Genomic DNA, 22,101 nt, shown 5'->3' with positions numbered 1-22,101 from the left:
TGTGCATGGCATTATGGAGTCTGAAGACCATCAACAAATTTTGCAGCAATATGTACTGTAGGGCCCAGTGTGAGAAAGCTGGGCCTCCCTCGGAGGTCATGGGTCTTCCAGCAGGACATTGACCCAAAACACACGTCAAAAAACACTAGAAAATGGTTTGAGAGAAAGCACTGGAGACTTCTAAAGTGGACAGCAATGATTCCAGACCTGAATCCCGTAGAACACCTGTGGCAGTTTGGAGAAGGCACCTTTCAAATCTCAGAGACCTGGAGCAGTTGACCAAAGAAGAAATGGTCTAAAATTTCAGCAGAGCATTGTAAGAAACTCGTTGATAGATAACGGAAGCGGATGTTCGCAGTTATTTTGTCTAAAGGTTGTGCTACCAAGTATTAGGCTGAGGGTGCCAATACTTTTGTCCGGCCCATTTTTGGAGTTTTGTGCAAAATGATTATGATTTTTTATTTTTTTTCAGTCTCTTGTGTGTTTTTTCATTGCAAGCAAAATAAATGAAGATATTACTACCAAAGCATTTGTAATTGCAATCATTTTCTGGGAGAAATTGAGCATTATCTGACAGAATTGCAGGGGTGCCAATACTTTTGGCCAGCATTGTATATATATATATATATATATATATATGTATATATATATATATAAAAAATTATTAAAACAACACAACAAAAGAAAAACTCTTTAGATTTTCTAATTTTTGTGCTCAATCAAAGCTGATGATTGATTTGTAATTAATAGGTTCCGGCAAATATACTTTATTATTTGTTTTGGACAAAGAATGAAGCAATTCCCTTTAACCTATGAAAATTTCAAGCATTCTATTCCATTACTTTTAATAAACATATATATTTTGATAATTCAAATACACTTTTGCGAAATAGTGTTTGATAATGAAATGGGAACAACAAACAGGATTTCTTAAAGTAAGCTTTGCCGCCCTCTGCGGGCTATTAGCCGGTACTGATGCTACAGTAATAGGAACCCCCTCTGATCTGTACTACAAGGAGACATAATACGATACTCCTTTGATAAATTATTCTTAAAATAATATATTTCATGTTTTTTTTAACGCTGTCTTTTTTTACGACACGTCAAAACAAGCTTTTGCTCACCCTTTTTGACTGCCGAGAAAGAAATAAAAACGCCGACCGTGTGAAAAAAAGAAAAACGTGATGCGTTCGTCTGTACGCATGGCGCCGATGCGTAAAGCCCGATTGGCTGGTGAACACAGCACGTGCGTTCTTATTGGCTGGCGTCGCCTGTCTTTGGGAATGACGTTATGCCCTCCCCTCCTTACGCACACACCGCACAGACAGAGGCGGCAGGCGAGAGGGAAGACGTAATGGTTTGACTCTGTGTGTGCACTTGCGATGATCGTGGCTCCTGCATTAGTCTGCACATTCCACAAACACGAGGCACAATGAAGGTACGTGACAACTCAATTTCTGTTCTCACATCCTTCTCGTTTTATTTCCCGGTTCGCATCTGCTGACATGGTTGTCACTCACTTGTGTTTATGGAGCTTTTTACGCGCGCTACCGCAGCTCCACTACTGAGGTAATTGATTGTATTTACTTGGGGTTATGTAAGGGGACGTTCTTCAGTGCAGCAGCGATGGAGATTTTGGCGAGTTTTCGTGGGGTATTTCAGGTCACGGCGTGTGTTTTTGTTTGTTGCAACGTGAAGACGGGCTTTGACCCCCCACTTGGAGAGTTCAGTGGACGCAAAGCCGACGCAGCCACCTTCCATTCATTGCTTTAATCCGCTCTAACGAGATGGCGGGGGCTGGACTAAATGGAGGAGGATGTTTGGGGGACGTCTCCTCGAGGGAGGACGCGAGGATCGCCCCCTCAGCTCCACACTGCATGTTGGGGTTCTCCCTTGTGCGTGTGTGTGCAGCTAATGCAGGATGAGGCGATGACGTCATATGGTCAATCACAACATACAGTACATGCTAAGGATGTCCCAGTCACATTTTTTGCAGTCACCTGTTCTAAAACCTCGTAAAATAAAGGTTAGTTTTTCACAATTTGAACAAAGCTATCCCAACATTGAATCCATAAATAAGGTTGATCACAAATCAGTTTTTTTTTTTTTTTGCAAATCAGTTTTGCAGCATCAAATAAGGTTGCAAACCTACCTTTAAATATTTTGTTTTACATGAATGCAGTTGGTCATACAATGTGATAAATCGAGCAATCTTGGCTGTGATTTTCTGGACTTTTTTTTTTGCCGTCAATGGACATGTTCTTTGTTCTGCAAAGTTGTTTGTGCATAGATATTGATGTAACAGTGCAAAAATGCTATAATGTATGCAAATGTTGCATATGCAGTACGCAGATTGAGACAGATTACAGACAAGGAGGCAGATGGTTGACCTTATATGATAGTGCAAATGACAGTTTGTGCTTAGATATTTATGTAATAGTGCAAAAAAGCTATTATGCAACTTTGCAAATATTGCATGTAGTGCTGCAACGATTAATCGATTAACTCGAGTATTCGACTAGAAAAAAATATTCAAATTTTATTGCTTCGAGTATTCATTTAAAGGGGCGTTGTAATGGTTTATTTTGAAAGTGTTTGCATTTAGTTTTATTCATAAGGGTGGATACACCGCCTTCTGGTCTGCCTTATTTCACATGGCTGAATCCAACTGCTCCCTGTTAAGACCAAAGTAAACTAAGTTTTTGTTTGAGTGAATGTTTTTTACGCATTATAATTTAGTTCATAGGCATATTTAGCCTTTTTTTTTTTTTTGAGGGAATATGTGTCTGAACCATTTATTAAGAGCATTGAAAAAAAGTTAGTATTTTATGGCATTTAAGCTAGCGGACTTTTGCCTTGTAAGTTAGCCAATTGCTCTTTTGTTGTACATAGATCTTCATTAAAAAAAATAAAATTATACCGTTTGAGGCTCAGCTCAAGTATTTCAAAATTTTCATGTTCCTTATCCGATTACTCGATTATTCGAACTAACTAATTCATCGACTAACTGACTACTAAAATAATCGATAGCTGCAGCCCTAATTGCATGTATGCAGTACCCAGATTGAGACAGGTGTCAGAGAGCATAATAATTCATGAGATGTATGTGACAATGTTGTAGCATTAGCAGTGCAATGACTGACATTTCATATTATACAGTATATTATATTCTCTACTGTAGTAGGATAAAAACAACGTGGCAACGCCGCGTTTAAATATTTTGTTTTACATAAATAAAACAAATTTATTTTTTAAATTTTATTTTATTGTTTTGTTCTATAAAACATATATATTTTGGACAAAATAGCCCAATATATCACATTGTATGACATCCAATGTGATAAATTGATCACATTGGATGACATCCAATGTGATGAATTGGGCTATTCTGTCTGTGATCTTCTCTGTTTTGCTGTCAATGGACATTCTCTCCTCTGTAAAGTTGTTTGTGCATAGCCATTAATGTAACAGTCCAAAATGCTACACCCATTTAACTGTGCAAACATTGCATATGCAGTACTTAGATTATGCAGTACCCAGATTGAGACACAACGTTTGAGAACGTATTACTTAGTGAAATGCATGTGACAATGTTGTGGCATTAGCAGTGCAATGACAGTGACATTTAGAGCTGAAACGAATACTCGAGTAACTCGAGTTTAAAAACTGATCCGAGTAATTTTATTCACCTCGAGGAATCGTTTAATCTTGCCAGCTCTAAGCATCACGTTTTGCCCGGACAAGTTTTAATGCGGGACAACGCGCTGACGTCACGTGCGTAGACGAAGAAGCAATTAAAAAAAAAAAAAAACTTACTGCAGCCGACAGCCGCTACAAACTACGCCGACGTTACTAAAAACTATGCCCGCATGATGCTAGCGTTTTAGCTCAGTAGTCATTGCTGAATAAAACACCAAGTAGCACTGGTCCCTAATGTGCTCCAATACAGCAGGTACCATACATTTATTTTGAACGCTGCAAAAACTCAAAATCCTATCAGGACTTACAGTTTAGACTAACTTAAAACTTAACTAGAACTTAAAAATAGCTTGATACAAATGGAAATTCTATTGAAACACGTGGGGAAAACACGTACCTTTCAAGTGATGTGTGTTATCAAGCGTAATTACATTTTTAGGTAAGAATTTTTTTTTTATAAGATCTAGAAGTTTTTTGAGTGAAAGCAGTGAATTTTGTTTTTTTCTAGTCACATCTGAGATGCAATTATTGGCTGTTTTCAACAATGTACATCGAAAATAAAGACATTGATTGACTGAAAATTCTTCAATATTGGATTAAATATCTTTTTTTCACATGTATATTTATAATTGCTCTTTACCTAAAAAAAAAATGTTTTATCCGATTACTCGATTAATCAATAGAATTTTCAGTCGATTACTCGATTGCTAAAATATTCGATAGCTGCAGCCCTAGTGACATTTCACATTACCTATCATATTCTCTAATGCAGAAGGATAAATTCAATATGGCAACGCTACGTTTAAATATTTTGTTATACATATATAAAGTTGGTCATCCAATGTGATAAATTGAGCTATCTTGGTTGTGATTTTGCTGTCAATGGAAATGTTCTTTGTTCTGCAAAGTTATTTCACTAGTCACTAGTGAAAACTAACTAGTATCTATATTTACACTAGTGACTAGTGTAAATATAGATACAGTATATGGCATTAAACGTACTGTATACATACATATATACATATATAGATTTTTTTTAATTAATTAATTTTTTTGCAATACAATATACCTCTGGATTATTTCTCATTCACTGCCATTGACATTAAGACATCAAATTCATTTCAAACTGGGAAGGCTAGCTACTGAGTGATCATGTTCTCAACCTTTTTTTCCCTCAGCTGTCTTACAGTTTTACAAGTGCTTTTACCATATGTGAGGACAGACTTGCTGCCAGTCTCATTTTGGTGACATATAGTCACATGCCATAAATCTACTAATTCGTTCAAGGTTATTCATTAAATACACATTAAACTAATTTCTCAATGAAAACAAGTCCTAATTTGGGGTTGTCATTGATGGTAGCTTTCAAATTGAACAAAATAAAACCCAAAATAATTTCTTCCGTGTGTCCTGTGTCTTCTAAAACATGAAGTTCACTTTTGTAGCTGCACGACTGAATTAAACCAGTTCTTTAATGACAAGTGCTGAGCTTCCCACTTCCATTTGGCCAAAGCGCAAGATGTCAGACAATAATGATCATGACATTTTGCCGATTGAAAAGCAGCTTTTTCTTTCTGCTCCAGTTAAAAATAAATCTCAAACGAAATGAGCGCATTGGCAAAGCCGTAAAAGTGAGTCCTGTAGATTTCCGCTGCCGTACGGCGATCCTAGCGGCTGTTGATTTTCCTTCTCTGCATTGGAAATGTGTCTCAGTCCCGCCTTCAGGTCCCCTAAAGCTTTTGATTATGCAGGAACAAATCTCAACCCGCTTAGTCGCAGCTTGACTTTTATCTGTGTTCATTCGAGACGTCACACAAGAGATTCCACTTCTGCGGGGAGCGGCTTCCACACTCATCCTCAATTCTGTACATTTGAATTATTCGTAGGGGTGTCCCGATCACACATTTTTGCACACAAATTCCAGTCAGAGTCACTTGCTTTTCAGGATCTACGAATACCGACATACCACATCCAAATGTCAACTATTTCTTTACTTCAGACTTTATCACTCTTGCATGATGATATCTTAGCGCCCCGCGACAGCTAGCATAACGTTCTCCTAGTTGCAGTTTTTATTTCCGCTTCTGCCATTTTTGGCTGTGTTGTGATGTTGCGTTGTACAAAACGGATTTTTTTTTTTTTTTGTGCTTTGTTTGATTATTTTGTTGCTGTGTAACCCTTAAAAAAATGAGAATAAAATGCATTAAATATTGAATGCATCTTTATAACTCAAACTTTTTCACCCAATTCGAATTGTTTGAAAATGACGTGATCAGGCTCGATTTCCGATCACGTGAGTGGATCAGTTTTTTGTGCTACTGTTAGATAAGTAATGTTATAAATGCCTTTAGAAAATTAATGTTCTAGCTGTATCTTCATAAATTTCTTCTATTGTCAAAGTCATTATCTTCATAAATTTCTTCTATTGTCAAAGTCATTAATTTTTATATATCAGGTACTTTTATGTTGCAAACTACCAACTACTCCTTTTTGGCTTGTTCTATGCATTTCAATAGCTAGGGATGCCGTCAAATAGACGTGTATATAGGTGCTTGAATTTTTGGCTAACATGACTTGTAACTGTTTTGAATTGGCTAATTAAAGATCCTCTGTGCCCATGGTAAACACACAGATTAGTTCTTTTTTTCTTTGTTTCTGTTTTTTTTTTAATCGGAACTGATTTATTACGACACCGCGACAACTAAAACATACAAGTCACTCGAATAGCATCGCAGCAAACCAAGGGTTAGCATTGCTACATTGAGACTAATGGCGAAAAACAACTTAAAGTTCACCAACCACTTTAGCCTGCTCTCAATGAATGACACTTCTCCAAATGCAATCTTTGCTTCAAAGCTTCAACTTTCAATCATTGAACTCGCTGGTTTACAGCACTGCAAACAATTAGAAACGTACAGAAAAATATGGACACAAAGTGCTCTTTCTTTGTGTGAAGCTTACAGTTAGCAGCTGAGCATTCGCATTTCCGGCGAACATTTAATAATAAAAGCGTGTTATGTCTGCAGTTACAACCAAAAACAATTTGTCATTAATCTCCAGCGTTGTCGATTTTCGGCATACAAACCCTTGCTTCCGAATTTCCGTTACTTACTTACCATAATTTTCGCACTATAAGGCGCACCTGGCTATAAGCTGCCACCTACCAAATTTGGCACAAAAATGGCATTTGTTCATACGTAAGCCGCACTGGACTATGAAGGAATCTGACCTTCTAGCCAGACCGCCAGAATTGCGCCAGCCCAACCGCCGGACCCCCGCTAGCGCAGATCCAACGATCCAGGCCGACGAGACTCCGGCAATCCGACCAGAAGGGCAAACTCCGTGTGTTCACCTTAGTCTTAACCCTTTGTACTGACTCCATTTTGAAAGGTTTAAAGAAGGCTCACTGAAGACAAGTTGACAATTTATTCAGGTCGGCAGAGATCAAAACAGCAAGGCGAAACAAACACTCAGGCGGGGAGGCAGAGCTCGTTCCAAAGTCACCATATCAGAAGTCAACAAAAGGTTCCCGAGAAAAAATGACAACGCTTAGTTAAACATTAAGTCTTTGAAGACTCTCACGGGGCGGGCTGTGGGCAGGATGAAGGGTGTGTTTGGGATTGTTGTCTTTTTGTGGATTGGACCAGAGGATTTGGGAATTACTTTTGTCCGGGCAACGAGGGTTGTGGATTTTGCCACCTCAGCGTCAAAGGGGCTGTTGGAGTCTTGTCAGTCATGTTATCAATTGGATATCTGGCATTCTCCAGTTTACTTTGTGTTGGGACAGACCGTGCCGCCATTTGTTCCGGACTGTCTGGGAGAACTGATTGCGAGAGTTGGTGCGTCAATCTTGCTCATGACGCACATGTTGGTCTTCGGTGATAAGAAGGCGTCGTGTATCTTTTATGCCCTATATTCTGCTTGTTTTCCTTAAACTATGGTATAAGTGCCATCTATTTTATATTGGGTGTGTTAGTGTAATACAAACAGTCAAACAGTAAATACGAGAAACAATACTATTCCCTGATTGATTATATTAAGTGTGTTAGAGTAATGCAAACAGTTAGACGGTGCCTACGAGAAAAGGTACTATCTTCTTCAACTATAAGACGCAGCTTTCCTCACAGTATTATGGGATATTTACACCAAAAGCTATTAACCGGTAACACCTTATTTGACAGTGGCATCATACGACTGTCATAAGACCAAATGAACCACCATGAAGCTTTGAACCAATTGGCTACAAAGCTTCAAGAAGCTTCATTTGGACATCACTGCTCCCTGAGACAATTAACCTCTGCTGCCACCTGTTGTTAACACTGCTGTTGTTTAACATGCCTCCAAGCATGCATTGCAGCGCTACAGATGTAAAAAACAATCAAAATTCCTGTTCTGTGCTAATTATTTCTTCAGTTACTGTTCCAGTTGTTTAATTAATTGCTAGTTATGGTATTTGGTAACACTTTATATGACAGTGACGCCATAAGACTGTCATAATTGTGACATGACACTGTCATGAGCATCAGTAAAGTAACTAGATTACTTTTTTGAGGTGTAATCAGTAAATAAATTACTTTTTTAAGTAATCCGTGACAACACTGATTGAAGCAGTACAGATGTACTGTGAATAACAATTCAAAATTTATGTTCTGTGCTAATTGCGTATTTCTTCAGTTACTTTTCTAGTTGTTTCATTCATTGCGAGTTATGGAATTTGCCGTAGGGTTGTTCCGATCATGTTTTTTTGCTTCCAATCCGATCCCGATCGTTTTAGTTTTAGTATCTGCCGATCCCGATATTTCCCGATCCGATTGCTTTTTTTTGCTCCCGATTCAATTCCAGTCATTCCCGATAATTTTTCCCGATCATATACATTTTGGCAATGCATTAAGAAAAAAATGGATAAAACTCGGACGAATATATACATTCAACATACAGTACATAAGTACTGTATTTGTTTAATATGACAATAAATCCTCAATATGGCATTTACATTATTAACATTCTTTCTGTGAGAGGGATCCACGGATAGAAAGACTTGTGACTTTGTATATTGTGACTAAATATTGCCATCTAGTGTATTTGTTGAGCTTTCAGTAAATGATACTGCAGCCATTCAAACCAAATGCATGATGGGAAGTGGAAACATGACTGTGTGTAGTGTTATCAATTGATATATCTTCTCTGCGTTGGGAAATAACATAATGTGTTAAGAAAAAGATCAATTGCTACCCTGCTTCCCATGATATTTCTAATCGTTGGGAGAGGGATTGTTAGGCTTTAGCCTATTAAAAAAATGCTCCAAAGACTGCCAAATTTCACTCTACTCATTTTACGCTGCCTTTTAACTCTCTAAATGGGTAAAACGGCGCCATTACAGATTGAGCGCGACAATGCGTGAGTGGGTCGTGCAACGCATGCATTAATTGTGTTAAATATTTAACTTGATACATTTTTAAAGAATTAATTATCGCCGTTATCATCGGGATAAATTTAATAACCCTACCTTAAGCCTAAATTAAAGACCCTAGATGAGTGTAAAATATTATGTCTGTAACGTTAAATAAAATTAGAAAACGATTTAATTTAAAAAAAAAAAAAAAAAATTAAAAAAAGGCATGGCCGATAATTTTTTCCCGATTCCGATACTTTAAAAAAATGACGTGATCGGATGCCGATCGATCGGGACATCTCTAGAATTTGGTAGCACTTTATTTTACAGTGGTGCCATAAGACTGTCATAAGACCAATGTAATTATAATATAACACTGCCATGCGCATTAATGAATGCTTATAACAGATGTCATTTAGTGTTATCCGGCAAATTATCTCACTTTTGAATGGATGTAAAAGGTCCAAGCTGGACATAAATGAAGTTAGTGACATAATCTGCTGGATGACACTTAATGACATCTGTCATAAGCATTCAGTAATGCCCATGATAGTGTCATGTCATAATTATGACAGTCTTATGACAGTCATATGACGCCGTTGTCAAATAAAGTGTTACCTATTAACCCAAATTAATCAACAAATAAGCCACACTGGACAATAAACCACAGGATTCAAAATTAAGGAAAAAAGTAGCGGCTTATAGTCCGAAAATTACAGTACTTGTCGCACACTACCGTATTTTTCGGACTACAAGTTGCTCCTGAGTATAAGTCGATCCAGCCATAAAATGCCCAACGAAGAGAAAAAAACATATACATGTCGCACCGGAGTATAAGTCGAATTTTTGGGGGAAATTTACTTGATAAAATCCAACACATAGAACAGACATGTCATCTTGAAAGGCAATTTAATATAAAAATACAATAGAGAACAATATGCTAAATAAATGTACAGTGTACAGTGCATGAACAACGAAATGTGAATATACTGTCCTACGCTATGGCCTGTCCTGACTATACAGCGAACTCCCAAAAGACAATGCTGGACGTCCGTATAATTTGCTGAATCATTTTGGTCCTCGATAGAAAACAGGTTCGCATCAACCTAAATAAATGATAATTAGGTACTATTAGTAATAAGTAACAGGTTAGCATGCGTTCGCTATCATTAGCACATCGTTCAAACAACCACACAACTGGCTCTAAGTGTCCGATCGCGGGTGGAAAACACACAACAACAACAGAAAAGATGATACACGCAGGCGTTGCCTCTGTAGAGATGATTTAAAAGCATAAACAATGAAAGTAGGTTCGCATCCGTCTATTCTCTCTAGCTAACTCGCCCACTCACTCACTCGGAGCTACGTAGCTGTCCGTCTTCTTCTGGCGTGTCACGTAAACAAGTGCGAGTGCGCCCTCACGTGGGCGTGAAAGCGCCACAAACTAAATGCATCCATTTCAAGATAAAAAAGTCAATAATACATTTGAACATACACTGCCAAAGGCAGAACGCGAATGTGGCCATAGCTATAAAGAGTTATTCAGATAACTATAGGATAAGAACATGCTAACAACTTTACAAAACCATCAGTGTCACTGCAAAACACCAAAATAACATGTGAAATTATATCATAATGTGTTAATAATTCCACACATAAGTCGCTCCTGAGTATAAGTCGCACCCCCAGCCAAAATATGAAAAAAAACGCGACTTATAGTCCGAAAAATACGGTACATACTCTTACTCTTACTCCCCGTACATACTCTTGGATACATTCAGAAGCAAGTTTTTTTTTTTTTTTTTTAAATTTAAGAGTTTATATTTGCCTTTAAGTGAATGCTTTTCAGAAGCGGTTATCCATCTGATATGTTTGTAAGACGTTAGCGGCTAACGTAAAGCAGTGAGACGTATATAAGCTGACTATTTTTGGGATATGCGTGCGGTGGTAGTCATTGTCCTCATTTGTGTTTTACTATGTCTATTTATGTAGTATTATTTGGCTACTCTTCTTGTATTAGTAGGCTTCTTTTGTCGTCCTTTTGCATTCATGTTGTTGCAAAAAATTTTATCATCATCTGCCACTACTTATAGGATTTCATCATGCATTTTATTTTCTGAAGTAGAAGGAGAGGCAACAAGGGTCATTGTGTAACTCATGCTAACAAAAAAAAAAAAAAAACACCATTGAAAACAAAGGTCCATACACTGTTAAAATACAGTCACATTTAGCAGTCAGGCCTGCAGGGTTAGAGCTTCCCCTCGCCACATATAGTGCCTTGTTCCCGAGATTACGTAAGCGGTCCCTAAGCAGACGGCCGAGGTCACATCACAGCGTGTTTGTGACAACTCGGAGCTTGGAGGGAGCCGCCCGGGAAACATGAGGTGGTGAATTCCTGTATTGTGTGCTACAAAGAGCTTTACAATGTGCTCCTCTGTCTGTGTTTGTTTGTCAGCTATCGATTGACACTGGCTGGTAGAGTAGAGGAAGACTTGGTTTCCCTTCCCCCTGCTCAACTCGATAGTATGCCGCCGAGGTGTCGTTCCACAGTTTTGTATCATCAAGAAATTCAGACTTGGATCTAAAATGAGATTTAATTTATCTGTTATAGCCTAGAAAAAAACAAAACCAATTTTTGTTACTTGTGTAGCAAAAATAATGTAATAAAGACAAGCAGCAGTGGATTGTTTGAAAACAGACACCCAGAAAAAGCAAGATTAATCCAGATTGGTTAAAAAAATGTTGAGATTATTTATTTATTCATTTTTAATCAGTTCACAGTACTACTTCCAACATATGTTTAGATTCAACATTTTTAACACTGTGTACTAAGGCGATTATACTTATTTGACAACAATTTTTTAAATAGTAATTATTCTCTTATACATTTTAATAAATAAAAAAAAATCATGAACTTTTTTTTTATTATTAAAAAAAAAAAAAAAAATCAGTGTTCACAGCTCAATTTCTGTTTTCTCTTTGCTTACTTCTACCTCAAATTTTGCTCACGACTGCAAGCAAAAATCGAACAAACAATGGCTCACCAATCAAAACCACCTTAGTCAGGTCAAGTCATTTCTTCACAACATACGTAGACGTCGTGTTTGTTTTTAGACCGCAAACTGGGCGAACCAAATTAGGGTTGTTGAGACTTGGTGAATGTCTACACTGCACATGACTGAGTCTGTGCATCAGATTGTGCCAAATAGTGCGGTTAATGAGAAAACTAACCTGCAGCTCTTTAGGCCAACCTCATTAAAATGAGATTTTGGATACTACATTTTTCTACTGTTAGCAGTTATTGTCTAAATATTTATCATGTCTGCGAGGAGATTTTTTTTTTTAATGAGACTTGTGTTAGATACCGAAAAAGACGATCCAGGACTGTGTGTCTCCAACATTTTTACACGAACTACCACTTTAATGGGCAACATTAAAATAGAATAGTCTACATAGCTGAATAGGTCCATTGTATTCATAAAATCTACAATCTATCTAAAGGTCCTAAAAATTCGTTTTCATGATTTGTTTTGTAAATATAGAAAAATATGTTTGAAAATAAGTGACAAAAACTAGTGTTGGTACCAATACGACGCTAAAATGATGTTATCGATATCGGGGAGTACTAAGAAATAACGTGCTGATGTTGCGAAATATGTACTCTTCGAGATCTAGTTTTCAACCACTAGTCGACCTACCCAAGATAACCGCTAGATACGCGCGCTGCTGTCAATAGACGTCCAATCATCTTTCTGCTATGAATTTAAATAGGGGTTTAGCTATCGATTATTTAAGTAATCGATTGATCGTTCAGTTAGTTAATTTGATTAGGATCTGATTAATCTGATCTGATTAGGAACATTTAATGCGTCGTGGAATGCATTTTAGGAGATGCAAAACAAAGGCTTGCTAGGATGGCACTTTTAAAAGAGCATTCGTTGTGAATACACATTATAAAATTCCAGTGTTTTTTCAAACTATGCAGGATTGTACTTTCATTTCACAAGATCAATAAATGTATTTAAAAATAATTCAAAATACCTGAGATTGGCCTCAAACTGTATAAAAAAAAATAAATAATGAGAATCGAAGTACAACATAAGAACAATTGGCAAACTTGCATAGCAAAAGTCTGCTAGCTTAAATGCTATAAAATGCTAACTTTTTTTTTAATTTTTTTTTTTTTAACAATGCTCTCAACAAATCATTCAAACATATATTCCCACAAAAAAACGGTTAAATATACTTCTAAACTAAATTGTAAATGCATTAACAATCATATCAGCTCAAACAAAAACTTACACCCTTATGTTGGTCTTAACAGGCAGCTGGATCCAGCCATGTTGGATAGTGTGAGAGAATTTATTCATGCTTAAAACACAACCATTATATATTATACATTGAATGCTTTTGTTATGCTTACATGAGAACATGATAGCATAGAGTATCATTGTTAGAACAATCTGTTGTAATCTTTTTGAGTGGGCCTTCTCATAGCCTTGACGATTGTAGACTGAGTCAATATGCCCAAATATGGACTGTCATGTTCCTGTTGTTTCCAATATGCCCTGAATAAGTACAATATAGCAACTGTGGCTTATCAAACTTCTTCCTGGCCACAGCTGCTGATTCAAGGTTATAGCTAAAGGTGGATTTTCCCCTTTGAGAGATGTTTTTCTGTAACTTGAGATGTTTTGTATGGAAAAATGCCAAGGCTTGTGAGATGATGAGTTTCGTTTCTTGGTAAAGTTTCGATTCACGGTGCGCTTTGGCACCGCCCTTTTTAACAGTATAAGTTTCTAGCTTCTAGTGAACAGTTTCGTACTTTCTGGTTGACCTCAGCTCCTAGCTGGGTCATCATTTTGTGCCCGTGATATATCATGTTATATAAAAGTCTTCGAAGCAGGCAATCCTTGGCTGGTTCATTCATTATTCTCATTTTGAGCTATCTTTTGGTATTTTTCTCGGGGTTCAAACTGAACTTCCCTGACGGATAGGTTATGTCATATTCACTATTGTCAGTAGAGGGCAGTGTATTTACCCAAATCAATAAAACTAAATGCAAACACTTTCAAAACAAACCATGACAACGCCACTAATAAAACGAATCCTCAAAGCGGCAAAATTTGATTCAAAGCCTTTTTCTAATTGAGTTATTCGATTAATCGGCACTAAATTTAAATGAGTATCTGTAGAAGGCGTCAAATCATTCGTTTCCCCCAATCGATTGGAATCTAGCGGAGTCAATGGCAGGCAATGTGTTAATTAGTGTCTGCCCAAGCCATGATAGACTGTACACAAGAAAACCCACAAACAGTTTGCTGAAGACATGTCAACAAAGCACATGGATTACTGGAACCATGTCCTATGGTCTGATGAGACGGGCGGGCTTTCTTGTGTACCGTCTTCAGAAGAGGCTTCCTCCTCGGGTGACAGCCATGCACACCAATTTGATGTAGAGTGCGACGTATGGTCTGAGCACTAACAGGCTGACCCCCCATCTCTTCAATCTCTGCAGCAATGCTGAGAGCACTCCTGTAACGACTCACATGACATTTTTGGAGGGAAAATGACAAGCAGTACTCAATTTGGACATTTAGGGATATATGTAGTTTCTATGGGGTGTACTCACTCTTTCTGCCAGGGTTTTAGGTATTAATGGCTATATTTTGAGGGGAAAATAAATTAACTCTATTATATAAGCTGCACACAGACTGCTTTTCATTGTGTCGAAGTGTCATTTTGTCAGTGTTGTCCCATGAAAAGATAAACTTAAACATCTGAAGAAATGCGAGGGGTGTACTCACTTTTGTGATACACTGTATATTTGTGTAAATATACATATACTGGTATAAATGTTTTTTTTGTATCGGTAAAAGTGTTATATCGGTACAGAAATGTCTGATACCATATTGAGTAGGTGTGTGACAAAATATCGAAATGGTGATATATCGTGATACTTTGTATCCCAAAAGGTTATCAATATGCTCCTGCCAAGAATCGAGATATCGTTTTAAAAAGGTGTCAATGTCTTAAAAATAAAAAATAAAAAAATAAAAAAAATAAAAAGGAACCAACAAGTTGCTACCAAAATCTTCCACCAAAATAGTGTCTCAAGTAACTCTAAAGTTGCATTGACGGTGCACGACGACCAATCCATTACGACTGGGAATGTTCGTTTTTCAAAACCAGAGCATTCAGTCATTCTGTCCGTCAGTCAGGGCATTTACACTTGCGGTTCGTTTTAGGGCATTTCCAGGTCATTTCATGTTGAGTTTGAGTCACTGCCTATTCATTTGGGTGATTCCCAGGTCACTTCCTGTTCTGTAACTCAAACAGGAAGTGACCTATACAATACCCCATAATCAACAGGAAGCAACTGAACACCAACAGGTAAATTACTTTAAATGGCCCAAAATTACCTTATTGCCTGGCATTGGCTGCCACTGACGGCCATAGACGTTCAATCCGTTTGAAGTGGGAGGGTGGCAGCGAATGAACATTCATTCGCTGCCACCCTCCCACTTCAAATGGATTGGACGTCTACTAGTGATAAACTCATTCCAATTCACAGCAGAAGCTTGTTTTTCTGTTTATTAGTTGTTTGTAGAATATCCTAGAATGATTTCCTGACCAATATATCGATAATCGTTGTATCGTCATATCGTCAGATCATCGTTCTTGTGAGCTTTGTATCACAAATCGTATCGTATCGTGAGGTACCAAGAGGTTCCCATTCACAATATCGAGCCAAAACATGGTATCTGTTCATCACTGCTAAAAATATGTGTAAAGGCTGGGAAAAAACTAGTGGTTAATTGCTGAGTTATAGCAAAATAAAATAAAATAAAAACATGATTAGGGACTAATGGCTATGTAGTGCTGCAACGATTAATCGATTAACTCGAGTATTCGAATAGAAAAAAAAGATTCATATTAAATTTTGCTGCTTCGAGTATTCGTTTAATTATTGTGGCGTAACTTGTCATGGTTTATTTTGAAAGTGTTTGCAATCAGTTTTATTGATTTGAGAGGATACACTACCCTCTAGTCTGCCTCATTTCACATGGCTGGATCCAGCTGCTCCATGTTAAGACCAACATAAGCTAAGTTTTTGTTTGCACTAATGTTTTTTTTGTTAATGCATTCGTAATTTACTTTATGGGTATTTGGCCATTTTTTGTGGGAATATGTGTCTGAACCATTTGTTATGAGCATTGTAAAAACAAAACAAAAAAAGTTAACGTTTTATAGCGTTTAAGCTAGTGGACTTTTGCAATGTAAGTTAGCCAATTGTTCTTTTGTTGTACATAGATCCTTAATTGTTTTTTATATCGTTCGAGGCTCAGCTCTGCTATTTTAATTTTTCATGTTACTTATCCGATTACTCGATTATTCGACAAACTAGTTCATCGATTAATCAACTACTAAAATAATCGATAGCTGCAGCCCTACTATTTACTGCAATTGCGACTTCCTCATTCATACCCTGGCTATCAAGCTATGCCTGCAAATTATAACCATCCCAAAATACATCAGGTGTTTATGTGTTTTATGTTATTTGGGCTCTGCATAATAATGCGCAGGGAAACATCTGGCGTGACAGTTTAGGAGGAGGGGAAAAAAGCCATCAGGAATCCTCGGAGGCAAGCAGTGCGTTGTGCAGCAATGGCTGACACAAGATGCGTCACGGTTGGCTACAATTTCCTCAAATTTCAACACGGGCAGCTTCTACCAGGGTTCAGTCAAAGTTGCCTATTAGGCCTTTAATGTTAGCGTTACTTTATCAGAGTAGCAGCAAATGTGTGTTTGTGTTTGGCAGGCGGGGGCCTCGTCCATGTGGGCGTCATGCTGCGGGCTGCTGAACGAGGTGATGGGCACGGGTACTGTGCGGGCACAGCAGCCCGGTTTCGGGGCTGGAGCCACGCCTTTCCGCTTTGCCCCCGGCGCGGGGTACTCCACGTACCCGCCAGCCAGCTCGGGGAGCGCTGGGCAGCTGTGCAAGGCCTGCGGGCTGGCCTTCTCAGTCTTCAGACGCAAGGTAAACAGATGATCAGGTTTTGCAAATGTATCTATTGAAGTCAGTATGCATCTCGCCTAATGCAATCATGCCCATAAATGGAGTTTTTTTTTCACAGAAAACCGCTGACAGTTAGTTTTGTCTCAGATAATCATGGACTTTAAAGTGCCTGTGACACGAAAAAGCATGTTTATTTCATAATACACGCGGTATTTTATGCTCCTGAATGATATGGACCGCTTGGATGTGTGTGGAAGCGATCGCTATATTTATTTAGTTTTTTTAATCCCGCACCAGGAAAATGAGTGACTTCCGGCTTCGGTCTTGCATTGAGGAGGAGGGCGCTGTGACGTGTACGGTAGAAGACCAGTGAAGTCCTCTTCACTATACAGTGTACTGTTGTGTATGGGGACGAAGGATTCAGCTGATTTTGCGGATTAATATGTTTATTTTTCGCATCACGCCAGCCAAACGGCTGCAGAAAAATCATTCTGTATGAGGGAGAGGCGTATGCGCCTTTTTGGAGTTTCAAAAGGTTCCCATCCACCGTGGATATTTACTGTGGGACCATTGGACTTACGAGGAAGTGAGTAAACATCTTGTTTTGTATTATGTCAAATACGAATACAGTGATTACAAAGTAAACACTACAAACTTCCTTTAAATGAAGGACTACTTACGTTTGATCATTGATAGGCATGTAAAAAGCTGTCCTAATGCTCATTAGCAGCAGCACGTTAGCGGCACAATAACTCCAGCCACCCTCCTCCGGGGAACGAACTGTAAATTGCTCTCCGCCGGGTGGTTTGCCGATCCGCGACGACAATAGACAACCGGGTCGTCATGTCAAATAATCCAGGATAGTTATGTGTGATTTTCCGCTTTGAAGACTTTGAAACATCACTCAGTTTGGGTTAGCATGTCGGCTAGCTGTCACGCCTTCTGGTTTGTTTACATTCTCCGAAGCCGGGGAAGGGTAATGACATATGTTCGATTTAGGTGTCATAAAATATAGTTCGGGAGGTGCGACAGTAAAGGTGAAGTCGACAGTTTTGACCATTATGGAGTAATTTTGCCATGTCGTCCTGAATAAATGCATTTTTATTATTTCATATTCCATTCAGCACAAGACTGTTATTTGTCATGACCACGCCATTTATTTGGCAATTGGGGAAAATACTTGGATAAAAAGAATATCCTGTAAAAATATTGAAGTAAAGAGACAGAAACAATGACATTTTGCCGCTCTCTTCGTCGCGTTTTCCTCATTGTGAATAGTTCCCCCTCGACGGGCTGACTGGTCCTTCTCAAGCCATTTATATAGCTATTGGGGAAAAAATACTTGGATAAAAAGAATATCCTGTAAAAATATTGAAGTAAAGAGACAGAAACAATGACATTTTGCCGCTCTCTTCGTCGCGTTTTCCTCATTGTGAATAGTTCCCCCTCGATGGGCTGACTGGTCCTTCTCAAGCCATTTATATTGCTATTGAGGAAAAATACTTGGATAAAAAGAATATCCTGTAAAAATAATGGAGTAGAGAGACTGAAACAATGACATTTTGCGGCTTTCTTCGTCGCGTTTTCCTCGTTCTGAATAATTCCCCCTCAATGGGCTGAATAGTAAAATCGATGAGCCCAGTCTACCGCTGACGTCATCCACCTGTTGGGGACGCTAAAGCCCTATAATGGTAGGCGTGGCTAACCGGCAGATTAAAAGGCTAATTTCTCGTCATCTGTGCTTTGCTAAATTGTTGTATATAGTCGAATCGTCTCAAAATATGATTCTAATTCACATAATAATGCTGTTTAAGACTTTTTTCTCGTGTCGTATGCTCTTTAACTGCCAACAATAATCATGGACTTTTAACTGCCAACCAGCAAGGCTCATGACCTCCTTATCTGTACAGCAAATAAGCAACGCTGAGCTCTCTGTTCAGTGTGCATTTCTCTACACAGCTTTGTTCTGTCATTGAATGCACCCAGAAATTTGTGAAATTAAAACTGCGCTGTAATGGTCTCTTGCCTCCAGTGTTTTATCTAGCCATCCAGTCTAGCCGTCTCACTGGAATTGAAAACGAACACGTGAAGGACCTGAAAGACTGCCTCCAACACTATTTTTAAGTAACTCATTGGCTGCCATTGACGGCGATAGACGTCCAATCCATATTGACAGTTGAAATGGATCCGATAACTATAACTGTCAATGGCAGTGAATGAATTAAGGGCTACAAGCAACAAAATAATCCAGACATAGAGTATGGGGATATTTCAATACAGTAGTAACTAGGGTTGTTCCGATCATGTTTTTTTTCTCCCGATCGTTTTAGTTTGAGTATCTGCCGATCCCGATATTTCCCCGATCCGATTGCTTTTTTTTGCTCCCGATTCAATTCCAATCATTCCCGATAATTTTTCCCGATCATATACATTTTGGCAATGCATTAAGAAAAAAATGAATGAAACTCGGACGAATATATACATTCAACATACAGTACATAAGTACTGTATTTGTTTATTATGACAATAAATCCTCAAGATAGCATTTACATTATTAACATTCTATCTGTGAGAGGGATCCACGGATAGAAAGACTTGTGACTTTGTATATAGTGACTAAATATTGCCATCTAGTGTATTTGTTGAGCTTTCAGTAAATGATACTGTAGCCATGCCCAAATGCATGATGGGAAGTGGAACCTTGACTGTGCGTAGTGCTACCAATTGATATATCTTCTCTACGTTGGGAAATAACATAAGGTGTTAAGAAAAAGATCAGTTGCCACCTTGCTTCCCCACATTACTTCCCATGATATTTCTAATCGTTGGGAGAGGGATTGTAAGGCTTTAGCCAGTAAAAAAAAGGCTCCAAAGGCTGCCAAAATTCACTCTACTCATTTTACGCTGCCTTTTATCTCTATAGGTAAAACGGCACCATTACAGATTGTGCGCGACAATGCGTGAGTGGGTCGTGCAGCGCATGCATTAATTGCGTTAAATATTTTAACGTGATACATTTAAAAAAAAATTAATTTCCGCCATTATTGGGATAAATTTGATAGCCCTACCTTAAGCCTAAACTAAAGACTCTGGATGAGTGTAGCATATTATGTCTGCAACATTAAATACAATTGGAAAACGATTTACTGGACTGTCTCAGAAAATTAGAATACACAATATTCTAATTTTCTGAGACAGTCCTGTACATTAATCCACCATTTAAAGCAGGGGTGTCCAAACTTTTTGCAAAGGGGACCAGATTTGGCGTGGTAAAAATGTGGGGGGCCGACCTTGGCTGACGTCCTTTACATAGAACAATATACAGGACTGTCTCAGAAAATTAGAATATTGTGTATTCTAATTTTCTGAGACAGTCCAGTATATAAAAAAAATATATATATATTAAAAAAAGGCATGGCCGATATTTTTTTGCCGATTCGAATACTTTGAAAATGACGTGATCGGACCCATCTCAAGTAGTAACTCGAGATACAAAATTAATTCGTTCTGGAGTGGCTTTTATATAATGATTTTTTTTTTTCGTATAAAGAATCGTTTAAGTTTGTGTTTTTAAACAAGCACTTTTTCATCATAACTTAAGACATTTTGCTATTTTCACAGATCGTTACTTAATATCAGCGTGTACTCCAATGTGTGTTCTTGTACTTTACTAAAAAAAAAGTGGTAGTGTGTCCTTTCTAAATTCTACCAACACAAAAATACAAACTGAAAAATTCAGGGAAATGCAGTCAAATACTACAGTTTTTGATCAATATAACAAAAAAAAAAAATCACAGTGATGAATTTACATTACCAACCATCAGAAGAGCAAGACACTTTTTTATGTAGCGCTGCTGTCAATGTTGGTGTCAGCCAAGGACAAGTAGAAAGGAATAGAATTCTGTGTTTAAAGACAAAAAAAAAGTCCCTCCCCAAGCAATTAAAAAGTCAATTTCCCTACAATATGTCCCCCTTTAATACAGCATATGAAGAGTCACAGCTTGGCATCACATGCCTAAAGCAAGTCAATTTGCATGCCGGACTAAAATAAATGTAACACCTTCTTTAGAAAACTGTCGGTCGTTCTTACCATTGCTAGCTGCTAAAATTCCCTCCCCTCACACTGTCATTTCTGCAAGGATGCTCATGTGAGAGTATAGAGTACATGTGTGTGCCAGTTAAGTGGGCACGTGTCCGCACGCCGGGCTCGCCACATGCGCTCATTTGTGTTTCTGCGAGATATTTTTAGTCCACCTTTAGATAAGTGTCGGTGAGATTAGCGGCAAATGATAGTGAGAAAGGTGTGGATGATGGTGTGGAAGCACCACATATTTGTGACTGAGTGATAAGCAAATGTTTACCAAATGGGCTGACCTCCTTTCACAGCTATTTGAAGTGTCATTTCACTCAGCTGCTCGCTAAAAAAAAGTGGATGGAGATGATTTTCATTTTACACTGTGCTGGCATATAAACTCGACAGGAATATCAGAAAAGTGTCCAAATTGATTGGACGTCTTTTGTCATCAATGGGGCTGAAATATAGTCAGTCACTGAAAGCTTTTGGGGTCTTGGTTAAAACAAAAAAACAAACAAACAAACAAAAAGAAAAATGATACCGTACATATTTACATTTATCTATATTTATGTGTTTATAGTTATTTATTAATTTTTGTTTCATTTATATTTATCTTAAAAAATGTATATTATTTTCTTTATTTAATGAAAAAGATTAATAACATATTTTTGGGTTTCATTTTATTTAATTTTAATGTTGTATTGGTTATTTTTTATTTCATTTTTTTATCCTATTACTCTTTTTTAAAAATCATATTTATTATTATTTAACGAAACACATACAACATGACATATTTTTGGTTAGTTTTAATCTAATTTAGTTTTTTTCTTTATCTTTCATTGGTTATTTTTCTATGAAATTTTTTAAAATAATTTTTAATCTTATTTTTTTTACTTAATGAAACAGATTAATTAC

The 22,101-nt window shown here is 37.7% G+C and overlaps 1 protein-coding gene across 1 annotated transcript in view; it reads left to right on the top strand.

Annotated features, from left to right (window-relative positions):
• The first annotated feature begins 1,300 nt into the window (after positions 1–1,300).
• The window catches only part of LOC130905314 (E3 ubiquitin-protein ligase RNF34-like), a 46,095-nt gene continuing 25,294 nt past the window's right edge, over positions 1,301–22,101 (top strand). Inside the window, exons 1-2 of the mRNA XM_057818601.1 lie at positions 1,301–1,438; positions 16,914–17,132. Of these exons, the coding sequence (XP_057674584.1) occupies positions 1,433–1,438; positions 16,914–17,132 (225 nt within the window). The 5' untranslated portion in view covers positions 1,301–1,432. The remainder of the gene's footprint in view (positions 1,439–16,913; positions 17,133–22,101) is intronic.

This window comes from Corythoichthys intestinalis, chromosome 17 (genome assembly GCF_030265065.1).
Source record: "Corythoichthys intestinalis isolate RoL2023-P3 chromosome 17, ASM3026506v1, whole genome shotgun sequence".
Classification (NCBI taxonomy): Eukaryota; Metazoa; Chordata; class Actinopteri; order Syngnathiformes; family Syngnathidae; genus Corythoichthys; species Corythoichthys intestinalis.
This window is presented reverse-complemented; position numbering and strand designations above follow the sequence as displayed.